At 51.0% G+C, this 12,926-nt stretch overlaps 1 protein-coding gene across 8 annotated transcripts in view; it reads left to right on the forward strand.

Moving 5' to 3' along the window:
• The window catches only part of MST1R (macrophage stimulating 1 receptor), a 91,169-nt gene that overhangs the window by 21,304 nt on the left and 56,939 nt on the right, over positions 1 to 12,926 (forward strand). For 5 of the 8 annotated variants that reach the window (XM_050958627.1, XM_050958631.1, XM_050958630.1 and 2 more), the window contains exons 1-3: positions 6,914 to 6,964; positions 8,874 to 9,039; positions 10,773 to 12,100. The exons of 1 other annotated variant lie outside the window; for it this stretch is intronic. In XM_050958627.1, the coding sequence (XP_050814584.1) occupies positions 10,883 to 12,100 (1,218 nt within the window). In that variant the 5' untranslated portion in view covers positions 6,914 to 6,964; positions 8,874 to 9,039; positions 10,773 to 10,882. 2 more of the 8 variants (XM_050958628.1, XM_050958629.1) reach the window with 2 other exon arrangements.

Here is a 12,926-nt window from a genome sequence, read left to right on the forward strand (position 1 = left end):
GACAACACAGCTCTGTTTGCTGGATACCTAGGTAGATTAGGTGTGAATGTAAATACAATCTGGCCCTGAAGCCATTCCCCGCAGCCCCAGCTCATCACTAGCTGTCAGGGAGAGCTCATTTAGCCTTTGCTTACAAATCATCATTTGAAATTATTAGGTTGGCCAACATCACCAAAATGAATGCACTGACATCATAAAAAACAACAGCTGTATAAGGATGCAAGGAAGCTAGTCTATGTTCATACTTTTCAAATCTATTATTCTTTTTCAGATACACATATTATATCATACACTGTATAAGCTTTTAAAGTGTGTATTAATATTTCAGTTTTAATTCAGATTTCCAAACAGCCTCTAAATTGGTATGTAACTAGCTCACAAAACTTGGGGGGGTGTTGGGGAAATTCGGCGGGGGTGTAGGGAAATCACTGTTCCCTACTGCACTCTTCAAAGGCTTGTTTAACTCAAAGAGCTCTACATTTGCAAGTGTAGCCATGCCCTTAGGCTACACTTAGTTAAAGCACATTAAAACAGCCCCAGGCACCCTAACTCTCAACCCCTCCACACTGGAAAGGCACTTAGAACGCCTGGACTCTAAAGCTGGAGCACTCCTTGTAATCCACCTCCACGAGAAGCATAATGCTTGTTGCGCCTTGGCTGAAACACCTGGGCATCGGTATGGCCTAGGCGTTGCATTACTGCAGTTTGATCAGCCTCCGGAAACGTCCCACAATCCCCTTAAGTCAAGTAGCCAATCTAGTCATTGTTTTGGAATCGGCTGTAGGAATGTGGATACCCACTTTCAAAGCTCCCTTTTGGACAGCTGGCATGCTTATCTGCTCTGGACATAGCAAGCCATTAGTGTGAAATGTTGCTTGTTGTGAGTGTGTGTGGGAGGGGAGGGGGGGTCTGAACTTACAGGACAGCATGCTGACACACTCTCAGCACCCCAAAACCCCACTCTCTCTCCCCCCACATACACACAACACACTCCCTGTCACACTCCACCCCACCCCCTGTATTTGAAAAGCATGTTGCAGCCACTTAAATGCTGGGATAGCTACCACAATGCACTGTTCTTTCTGGCATCTCAAGAGCTGCTAATGTGGTCACGGCAGTGAGCTTCCAGCTGAGAGTGTAAACACTCGGCAGCCTTTCCCCTGCTGCAGTCTCCGAAGGCTGGTTTCACTGCCAGCATTCTACATCTGCAAATATAGCCAGGCCCTTAGTATCAGCTTTTAAAAGACCTCGGCACATTGTGGGGATGATCTCTTTGGAAAAGTAACCTCGTAAGGCAGGGGTCCTCAATGTGGTGCCCGTGGGCACCATGACACCCGCCAGGGTGTCTACGTGTGCCCGCATACTGGCTGGCGGACGAGAATCTGCCGAAATGCTGACAACAAGCTGCCTCATCCAGAGGCGTCGCCGCTGAAATGCCACCGATTTTCGACGGTATATCGGCAGCGACGCTTCTGGATGATGCTGCTTGTCGGTGGCATTTTGGTGGTGACACTCATTGACATTGCTGCTTGTTGGTGGAATTTCGGTGGATGCTCATCCACCGCCGCAGTCCTCTGGGACTCATCATCTGGCACCTGCCAGATGAAAAAGTTTGGGGACTACTGTCATAAGGAATGCTGTTTGCCACAGATCTGTAGCGGGCTCGTGGAGAAGCAAAACCAACCAGTGCTGCCAAGTCCCAAGATTTTATCATGGCTCTTGCAATATTAAATTCATTTTTTAAAGCTCCAGCTCCTGGACTCATTATTTCATGAGAATCTCAGCTTCTGTTTTAACAAATGTAAGTTTCTAGCCCTTGCGGGTTCAAAGAGAAGCTGAAAAAGGAATGGCTCAAAACCCAGAAGGTGAAGGTAAAGAATTCAACTCTGATTATTTTTAAGCGCTCACCATTTTAAAGCCAATCTCACTATTTTGGGGGCCTGACTTATGCTTATTGAAGGCTCAGAGTTGGTGCTAATGTGGCCCCCTGCTGGTCACCATCAGAAATGTTTTGCCAAGAAAGTTCAGTCTTGTTCCTGTGATGCATCTGCCTGCGCATGTGCGGTTGCCTCCCTGATCAAGGTTTGCAGAGGGGGTGCCTGCGAGCATTAGGGACCTATCTAGTAGTTTACTGTCCTAAGAACATCCAAGGGAAGACCACATCTTCCTCTGGGTTTGTACATTGCCTAGAACAATGGAGACCCAAATCTGAGTGGGGCCATTGGACACTATCCCAATATAAATAATAGCAGTGCTTCTTGACAGGGCTTCCTTTGGGGGCATCCAGAGTGGAAAACTTTCCACTGCCAACAGCTGATCAGAAATTTATGAGCTCCAAAGTCACACACTCAGAGGCTGATGGCACAATCTAATGCAGCCCCAGTCCAATCTCACAGCACTGTCTGCTTGCAGAATGTCCAGATGAAGCAGAACCAGAGGACAAGGAGAGAGGAAACTGGTTCTAACTGCTCCTGCACACCTCTGGACCATGGAAGAGAAGTGGACAAGCAAGAGTGGTGTAGGGGATGTTGCTATAGTAGTCATTTTGTAAGGTTCCAATATACCATGGTGCTGGGTCCTGTAGAAAAACTGTGTCATCCCCTAGGTTGAAGTAGATATACAGCACTTTTCATCAGCAAACCTCAAGGCCCTCTACAAAAGGGGGTCAGCATTGTTATCCCCATCTCACAGATAGGGAAACTGAAGCACAGAGAGGGAAAGTGACTCAAGGTCCCCCAGCAGGCCCTCTCCATTCTTCTGAGTCCCAGTTCTGTGCTCTAGCCGCTAGATCATGCTGCCTCCCTAAATAGCAATCCAGTTTTAAACCCCCCAGCCCTGGAGGTGAATGGGAGAGCAGGGGGTGCGTGTTGGGGGGTAGCTGAAGGGAATGATGTGAAGTCTGGTTGGAGCAGCTGGGAGCCACTGAGTATCCTAATGTGACCCTCACCCCTAGACTAACGAGGGCACAGACAAACTTCTCCATTGTTCTCCGGTTTCAGAGTTTTCTTTGGTGGTTTTACCATGCCTTTCTAGCTGTTATGGCTTCAAAGCTGCCTTTCAAAGCCTGGAGAGAGTGAAGCTGATATACTGAGCTGTGCCGGAGTCCACAGAGACACTGAAAGAATAGCTATGGAGGGACGGTTCCATTAATTTCAATATGTGCTAACTCCAAGGATACTTTACATGTCAGCCTTGCTAACTACATCCCTCCTCGCCAAAGCAGGGTGGAGAGGAAGGATCAGATGTGCAGCACAGTGGGCCCTGCTGCTCCATGACTGAGGCCATTGTGCTATATTAGATGCAATAAATAGGCCTAGAGAGCTAAAGGTGTTAACCTGACCCCATCCCTGTCCAGTGCTGAACAGCTAACCAAGGCTCAGTTAAGCTTCCCATCTGACAGTTGATTGGATTGTATCATAGGCTGCAGTAAGTGTCCTTTTTTGGGGAAAGAGAAGCAGTGAGTTGAGATAGGTTGGAGCTGTTGTGAACCCAATCCCATTTTCTGCCAGACAAAACAAGCTAAACACACACAAACTGGGCAGAGAAAAAAGGAAAATACAGTTTCTGTCTCTGGCACTGCTGGAGAGACACACGCCTGGCACATGCTCCGAGCAGCCCCTGCGAGATCCGGCAAACCTGTAGCAGCACTGGGAGGTTTAGTGCATTGCTTTTAGCTGCCTCCTGGGTCTCAGGTCTCAGGTGTGTTACAAAACACAGTCTTGGCCAGTTCATCCAGGTCTTAGTAGACAGAAGGGAAAAGGAGAGCAACAGGAAGGAGAAGTCAGAAGGTAGGGAAGGAAAAGGAATATAAGAACATAAGAATGACCCTACTGGGTCAGACCAAAGGTCCATCTAGCCCAGTATCCTGTCTGCCGATAGTGGCCAGTGCCAGGTGCCCCAGAGGGAATGAACAGAACAGGTAATCATCAAATGATCCATTCCCTGTTGCTCATTCCCAGCTTCTGGCAAACAGAGGGTAGGGACACCATTCCTGCCCATCCTGGCTAATAGCCATTGATATACCTATCCTCCATGAATTTATCTAGTTCTTTTTTGAACCATATTATGGTCTTGGCCTTCACAACATCCTCTGGCAAGGAGTTCCACAGGTTGACTGTGCGTTGTGTGAAGAAATACTTCCTTTTATTTGTTTTAAACATACGGCCTATTAATTTCATTTGGTGACCCCTAGTTCTTGTGTTGTGAGAAGTAGTAAAGAACACTTCCGTATCTACTTTCTCTACACCAGTCATAATTTTATATACCTCAATTATATCTCCCCTAAACTGTCTCTTTTCCAAACTGAAAAGTCCCAGTCTTATTAATCTCTCCTCATATGGCAGCCATTCTATACCCCTAATCATTTTTGTTGCCCTGTTCTGAACATTTTCCAATTCCAATTTATCTTTTTTGAGATGGAGTGACCACATCTGCACACAGTATTCATGATGTGGGAGTACCATGGATTTATATATAGGCAATATGATATTTTTTGTATTATTATCTGTCCCTTTCTTAATTATTCCCAGCATTCTGTTTGCTTTTTTGACTGCCACTGCACATTGAGTGGATGTTTTCAGAGAACTATCCACAGTGACTCCAAGATCTCTTTCTTGAGTGGTAACAGCTAATTTAGACCCCATCATTTTATATGTATAATTGGGATTATGCTTTCCAATGTGCATTACTTTGCATTTATCAACATTAAATTTCATCTGTCATTTTGTCACCCAGTTTTGAGAGATCCTTTTGTGGCTTTTTGCAGTCTGCCTGGGTCTTAACTATCTTTAATAATTTTTTATCATCTGCAAATTGTGCCACCTCACTGTTTACCTCTTTTTCCAGATTATTTATGAATATGTTGAATAGGACCGGGCCCAGAACAGACCCCTGGGGGACACCACTATTTACCCCTCTCCGTTCTGAAAACTGACCATTTATACCTACCCATTGTTTCCTATCTTTTAACCAGTTACCAGTCCATGAGAGCATCTTCCCTCTTATCCCATGGCAGGATGCACAAGGGGGGCTGTATGACAAAGTCTCACATCCCAGGTGCTGCTCATGAGTCAGCCAGAGCTGGTGGCGTCCTCTTGCTCTGGCCTGGCCTTCTCAGGACATTTCTCAGGCTGATGGAAGTCCAGCTGTGTTCCCGCGGATCCTGGGTACTCCAAAGATGGTGGGGGAGGGAGCCAGTCTGGAGTCGCTTGCTCTCTTTGCTTTACCTATCTCCCAGCCAGTTGTTGTTCATTTCCCCCAAAAGTCTTTTTTTTTTCTGTTAAGAACCCCAAAAAACAGGGGGATGAGGTAGCCCAGCCCGCCATCATTGTGATCACCAGTTAGGCCTCATTTCCTGCGCCCCAATTGTGGGCTGCTAATTTTCGGGCCCCACACATCTCTGGTTTATCAAACCTGATTTGAACAGAGTCCCTGACTAATCAACAGCCTCTTTGTTTGGACTAACTGAGTCTGCCTCCTGTTCGCATCTTTCCACATCCCCATTCCGTGGTACACCTGCTTGGAGCACTTTCCCACACCGACAGGACAATGAAAGCAGGCTGCGCCAGCCTCTGTTATTAGCACAGGCCTCATGGTGCTACAGGCGGATCTGGATGTTTATTTACTGTATTTCGAAAAGATTGCCAAGGCACCTAATCAGTATATATGTATGTTTGTGTGTAGTTGCATGCAGCTATGTATGTGCACATATGGGTGTGTTTGTGCACATGCATTTATCTGCAAATATGTGCGTGTGTATGCATACAGGTATGTGCATGAACACAATTATGTGTATGTCTGTGTATCTCTGTGTGTATGCACATGTGAGTGCATGGAGTGCATGTGCCTATATTTGTGTTTGCACATGAGCATACATGGTTGTGTGTGTCCATGTTTGAGTGAGTATATGTATATCTGTGTGTATCTATGTGTGAGTGTACAGAGGTTTGTGTATTTATGTGTGTATAGGGTGTATGTCTGAGTGTACATGTGTGTCTGTATAGGATGTGTGTGTGTACATGCATGTGTCTGTATTGGGGTGTGAATGTATGTGTGTCTGTATTGCATATGAGTGTGTCACTACAGGATGTGTGTGTCTTCAAAGTATATGTGTGTGTTTATACAGGGTGTATGTATGGGAGTGTGTGTACTTGTACAGGGTGTGGGTGTGTGTACAATGTGTTTTTGTGTCCAGGGTGTATCCCAGTCTGTCTGGTGTGTGTGTCTGGGGTGTATGTCTGTCCGGTGTGTGTGTGTCTGTCTGGAGTGTTTGTGTGTGTGTGTCAGTTTGGTGTGTGTGCGTCCGGGGTGTATGTCTGTCTGGTGTGTGTGTCCAGGATATATGTTTGGCTGTCTGGGCTGTGTGTATGTGTGTGTGTCTGGTGTGTGTGTCAGTTCAGTGTGTGTGTGTCTGTTTGTCTGTCTGGGGTGTGTGCGAATGTGTGTGTCTGTCCAGTGTGTGTGTATCCGGGGTATGTGTCTGTCCAGGGTGTATGTGTCTGTCTGGGGTGTGTGTGAATGTATGTGTGTGTGTCTGTCCAGGTTGTGTGTGTGTGTCTGTCTGTGTCTCCAGGGTATGTGTGAGTATGTCTGTCGGGGGTGAGGGGGTATCCAGGGTGTACTTGTGCGTCAGTCCGGGCTGTGCGTGTGTGTCTGGGGTGTGTGTGAATGTGTGTGTCTATCCGGGGTGTGTGTGTGTGTCCGTGTCCGGGGATGACAACCCGGTTAGCTGGGCACTCGGAACTCCCGGGCTCTCGCTCACACCTCGCGCTGCCGCGGGGCTCCGGCCAAACTGCGGGCGGACCCGCTGGCAAGAGCCCGCCCGCCGTTCCGGCCCCAGGGCGGGAGCGGGCGGGTCCCTCCTCCAGCTCAACTCGCTCCGCCCCGGAGCTACCCGACCAGGTGAGCGGAGCGCCCCGGCCAAGCTGGCCCGGCCCGGCGCCGCGTGGAACGGCCGGTGGCTGCGGTGGGTTCTGGCGGGGGTCTCCGGGGCGGCGGGGGCCAGGGAGGTGCTATCTCTAGGGTGGGCGGCGGGGTTGTCTGGGCCAGGGGGTGTCTGGGCCAGCAGGAGCCAGGCAGAGGGTGTGTCTAGGGCAGCAGGGCCAGCAGGGGGTGACTCTGGAATAGGGGGTGAATACCCATTTTATACCCACTGGTGCCAGGTTCCGTGTTCCCAGGGCAGATCTCTGGGGGCCCAGGCTGGCGTTGGGTCCCTGCCCGGGGGGAGGAGCAGGGGCAGGCAGACGCTCTGAGGCCATTGGATTGCCTCTCAGCGGGTGCACATATGCTGGTCCCAGGGACAGATCTCTGCCTGTGCCTGGCACGGTTTTCTAGGGTCAGTTTCTAACCGTTGGGAGCATGTTAATGAGATTCAATGGCGGTACTCAGGACAGGGTGCCACCTGGCATGCGGGAACTGGGCATCTGATCTGATGGGGAGTGGGGCGCAGGGCCCATTGCCTGCAGAATGAGGCGTGGGGCACAGGACCTGCCACTACCAGGTCACTGCTTCAGATCTGCCCTGGTCAGTCATAACCATTCCTGTCCCATGGTTTTTGTCGCGTAGGGAGGGCATCTCCACTTACCATGCTTCCTGCCTCAATAGAAACCCTACTGTTCTCCTGGCTTCTCGGTGTCTTTCCCCACTTTCATACCCCTGCCCCCGGTGAGCATGCCCAACAGGTGGGCAGGTGTGGGGTAAAGGGAGTGGCTGGCTCTCCTTATCCATATTCCCCCTGTCTCTGCCTTCCTCTGGCATGTTGTGACTGGAGCAGAGGAGATGTGAGGCAGTGCAGGCGAGTTTCTGGAATCACTGCAGTAATCTAGGTGTGTGGATGCAGCTAGCAGCCCAGCCCCAGATGAAGGAGAGGAGGAAGTTCCCCACTCCAAAGCTGCCTTGTTTAAAAAGCAATTTTTCCTTATCTGGAAACTGAAGTGTGTAATTAAACTAATCTGGAGGTGCTGCCATGCCCCTTGGGGATACTCACAAGGAGAAGGGTGGCTTGTTTGGTTTAGCGTATGTTGCTTGGGAAAAGGTGTAAACTAACTCAGAAAAATGGTCTCTTATAGTGGAATAAGGTTTGTCCACAGCGGAGGGTGGATGGGTGGTGATGGTGGTGGTGGTGGGGCTATACTGGTGTAATTATAGTGGTATAATTGGTAAAACTTTCCCATGTAGACAAGGCCTAAGTAAGTGCCTATGCAACAGTGACAGTTTAGCTACATAACCAGCCAGTTGCGGATGCACATGGAATCATAGAATATCAGGGTTGGAAGGGACCTCAGGAGGTCATCTAGTCCAACCCCCTGCTGGAAGCAGGACTGACACCAACTAAATCATCCCAGCCAGGGCTTTGTCAAGCTTGACCTTAAAAACCTCTAAGGAAGGAGATTCCACCACCTCCCTAGGTAACCCATTCCAGTGCTTCACCACCCTCCTAGTGAAAAAGTTTTTCCTAATATCCAACCTAAACCTCCCCCACTGCAACTTGAGACCGTTACTCCTTGTTATGTCATCAGGTACCACTGTGCACTTATGAAGGTTAGGAAAATGTGCCCCTGAGGCTGTATCCTTGTATAATAATAAACCAAACAGAAGCCAAATTCTGGCAATTTCCCTTAATCCAGGGACCCAGCACATGAAATAACAGTGAAACTCACCTCCAGGGGGGAGGGATAGCTCAGTAGTTTGAGCATTGACCTGCTAAACCAAGGGTTGTGAGTTCAGCCCTTGAGGGGGCCACTTAGGGATCTGGGGTAAAAATCAGTACTTGGTCCAGCTAGTGAAGGCAGGGGGCTGGACTCAATGACTTTTTAAGGTCCCTTCCAGTTCTAGGAGATGGGTATATCTCCAATTATAAAATTTTTTGCCAGCAGATCGAGGGATGTGATCATTCCCCTCTATTCGACATTGGTGAGGCCTCATCTGGAGTACTGTGTCCAGTTTTGGGCCCCACACTACAGGAAGAATGTGGAAAAATTGGAAAGAGTCCAGCGGAGGGCAACAAAAATGATTAGGGGACTGGAGCACACGATTTATGAGGTGAGGCTGAGGGAACTGGGATTATTTAGTCTGCGGAAGAGAAGGATGAGGGGGGATATGATAGCTGCGTTCAACTAGCTGAAAGGGGGTTCCAAAGAGGATGTATCTAGACTGTTCTCAGTGGTACCCAATGACAGAACAAGGAGTAATGGTCTCAAGTTGCAGTTGGGGGAGGTTTAGGTTGGATATTAGGAAAAACTATTTCACTAGGAGGGTGGTGAAGCACTGGAATAGGTTACCTAGGGAGGTGGTGGGATCTCCTTCGTTAGAGGTTTTTAAGATCAGGCTCGACAAAGCCCTGGCTGGGATGATTTAGTTGGGAATTGGTCCTGCTTTGAGCAGGGGGTTGGACTAGATGAATTCCTGAGGTCTCTTCCAACCCTGATATTCTATGATTCTATCGAGGCAGGTGTTCTATAAAGCTGGAACAAACTCGGGCTCACTATGCATGGAGATGATTTGGGGCCAGGAGTTTTGCCTCTTGATTGGTTTTTGCTCTTTAGGGAAGTGAGCGCAGTCCTGAGGCCTCCCTTGTTAGCAGACAGCCTGACTGGGGCCCTATTCTGCACTTCGGTGCTCCTTTCAACCTTCCTGACAAAGGCTCCTGCCCAGATGGTTTTGGGAATAGTGGGAGGCGGGCCATCAATAAGGCCCCTCATTCCCATCCTAGCTAGATGCAGGCTGAGATGGTAGCCAGGCTCACCTTTGATGCTCAGTCCCTGGATCTGCAGCAGTGCCTGAGCCCTCGTCCAGACTAACCCGCGGCATCGGCGGGTTAAAATCGATTGCTCGGGGATCGATATATCGCGTCTAGTCTGGACGCGGTGTATCGATCCCCGAGCGCGCTTACATCGATTCCGGAACTCCATCAATCCGAACGGAGTTCCGGAATCGACACGGAGAGCCGCGGACATCGATGCCGCGCCGTCCAGACTGGTGAGTACCTCGATTTTAGAAATTCGACTTCAGCTACGTTATTCCCGTAGCTGAAGTTGCGTATCTAAAATCGATTTTAATTCCTAGTCTGGACGTGGCCTGAGTGAGCAAGAGGAATCTTTGCTCTCTCCCCTCCCCCAGCCCTTCCTGTCTCCATCTCATGGCAACGCAGAGACCAGATGGAGGAGGGGCTGCCTGGTGCTACCTCTTCCAAATAGCTCGGGCTGCCCATGAAAGATGAGGGGAGTCTGGGAGAAAGAAGTGTCGTCTACTTGCAGATCCCAACTGGAGTGGGCCCCAGAGCTATGCAGCCACCAGTCTAGGGATCCAAACGTTGTAGCTGGTTAAAACCTAGCCAGGCTTCTTTGTTCTGTTCAACATCCAATGTGCCTCAGCCCCAGTGTGTATCCAGGGCAGTGCACGCAGGGTGTATTGGCTTGCCTGGTTTGGGTGAACCCTCACTGAGGTTACCAGATGCTTGACTGCAAGTAGCTGGCTGACACGGCAGTGCAGTGTCAGGGCAGCATGCTTCATGACCCATCAATACAAATCCACTTCTTTCCTCCAGTGAATAAGATGGACCAGTGCTTTTCTGGGTCTGTCCAGCTGGGAGGTGCTGTGGACATGGTGGAGAGATCCAGCCAGCATGGGGGGCCTGATCCTCTCTGCACTCTGGGGGGAGACCCGGTGCCTGCTCTGGGGAATGGGGAGAAGGTGTGCTTCCAGTGGGTACTCAAGTGGGGCATGACACCTCTTCAATGCTGTGACTAACATACTCTCTCCCGCTGGTATTTTAGCTGTAGTGGGCTGGTAACTCACACTTGATGGATCCCAGACCCGCTCAGAGCTGAGGCGCTCAGGTGACCTTTGAAGTCAAGGATCTTGGAGCAGCGTTTCCTCCCCTAGCATGGGGCTTTCATTCCTGGTTTGCCTCTCCCTGGGGTTCATGCTTACTGGAGTTTCTTTCAGTACTTGGCAGTGCCCGCGGATTCCCTATAGTGCTACCAGGGACTTCACTGTCAAGTATGATCTGCCCAGCTTCACAGCGGATGGCCCCATCCAGAACATTGTCACCTACAAGGATCCAAGCGGAGCAGCTGCCCTCTTTGTGGCAGTGCGGAACAAGATCTATGTGGTGAGCCCGGCACTGGCAAACTCATCAGTCATCGTGACTGGCCCCATGGGCAGTGCTCAGTGCGAGATCTGTGCCCAGTGCCAGGAGCCAGGAGACAGCCGGAAGCCTGAAGACACAGATAACGTGGTTCTGGTGATGGACCCATCTGAGCCATGGCTATACAGCTGTGGCACTTCCCAGCACGGCCGGTGCTTCCAACACGAATTGGAAATCCAAGACAGCCTGGTGGTGGTTAGTGCCACCTACTGTTTGTATGCAGCTCAGAACAGTCCTGATGAGTGCCCAGACTGCGTGGCCAGCCCCCTGGGGACGAGGGTCCTGGTGACTGAAACCAGCCGTGTTTCTTACTTCTACATTGCCTCTACCATCAATAGCAGCATAGCTGCAAGGTACAGCCCGAAATCGGTGTCTATCCGGAGACCGAAGGCCACTTTGGATGGGTTCTTTATTTCTGATTCCCTCAGTGTGCTTCCGGAGTTCCAGGACTCCTACCCCATTGACTATGTGTATTCCTTCAGTGCCCAGGACTTTGTGTACTTCCTGACTGTCCAAAAGGAGAGCCCCAAATCTGGATCATACCACACGCGGCTGGTGCGGCTGAAAGCCAAGGAGCACAACATGGGTTGGTACCGCGAGCTGGTCCTGGATTGCCGCTTCGAGTCCAAGCGCAGACGGAGGCGGAGCTCGGATGGGGAGCACAAGCACGATGTGGCTTTCAATGTGCTGCAGGCAGCCCATGTGGCCCGGCCGGGCCCAAAGCTGGCCCAGGAAATCAGCGTCAACGACAGTGACCTGGTCTTGTTTGGTGCGTTTGCTGAGAGTGAGGCGGAGAGCTCCGTGCCTCGCTGGTACTCGTCGGTGTGCGCCTTCCCCGTGCACCAGATCAACCAGGCCATTGAGGATGGAATGTCCAAGTGCTGTGGCGTTGCCCAGCGTGAGCTGCTGCGAGGGCTCAGCTTCTTCCAGGCCGTTGAGTACTGCCCCCACAACGTGAGTCCCCTGCAAACGCTACCTTCCCCCTTCCCAGGGGAGCGGGGGCATGCAGCGCTTTCTGCTCAGATCGGTTCTCTGGGGTGGGCCAGTTGGTTGGGATCAGGGCCAGCTCAAGCAATTTTGCCGCCCCAAGCGCGGCAGCACGCCGCGGGGGGCGCTCTGCCGCTTGCCAGTCCCGCGGCTCAGGTGGACCTCCCTCAGGCGTGCCTGCGGATGCTCCACCAGAGCCGTGGGACCAGCGGACCCTCCGCAGGCACGCCTGCAGGAGGTCCACCGGAGCCGCCTGCTGCCCTCCCGGCAACCGGCAGAGCGCTCCCCGCGGCATGCCGCCCCAAGCACGCGCTTGATGCGCTGTGGCCTGGAGCCAGCCCTGGTTGGGATAAAAGGAAAGGCGGCCCAGTTGCCCCCAGTCCTCTTATTCCACATTGAACCTCAGTTATTGAGGCTTTAAGTTTGGTTAGCGTCTTCCTGTTCCTCATGCTTACCTGTGCTAGCCAGGCCTTTGAGCTTCCTGGTTCGGAGGGTGTTGAGATGACCTTTAGCAGTTGCAGTAGCTGAGATCCGTCCGAGGGGAGCCCTGTCCTTGCGGAGTGCCCTGTGGGGTGAGAAGCTGCACTTGTCAGCGTGGTTAGGGCCAGGGGGTCGCTGCCCCAGCTGCAGCTCCAGGCTCTTTGCAGTTCGCGTATTGCTGACCTTGCTCCGAGCAGAGCCGGTTGCGTCTCATGTCACCCTGAGGGTGGGACTAGCGGGGCTAGTTCACGATCAGTTATAGCGGCCTTGTTTTCTGTTCCCCAAACCCTAAAAGTTTCCCTTCCCACTGCCC

This window comes from Gopherus flavomarginatus, chromosome 6, assembly GCF_025201925.1.
Source record: "Gopherus flavomarginatus isolate rGopFla2 chromosome 6, rGopFla2.mat.asm, whole genome shotgun sequence".
Taxonomy (NCBI): domain Eukaryota; kingdom Metazoa; phylum Chordata; order Testudines; family Testudinidae; genus Gopherus; species Gopherus flavomarginatus.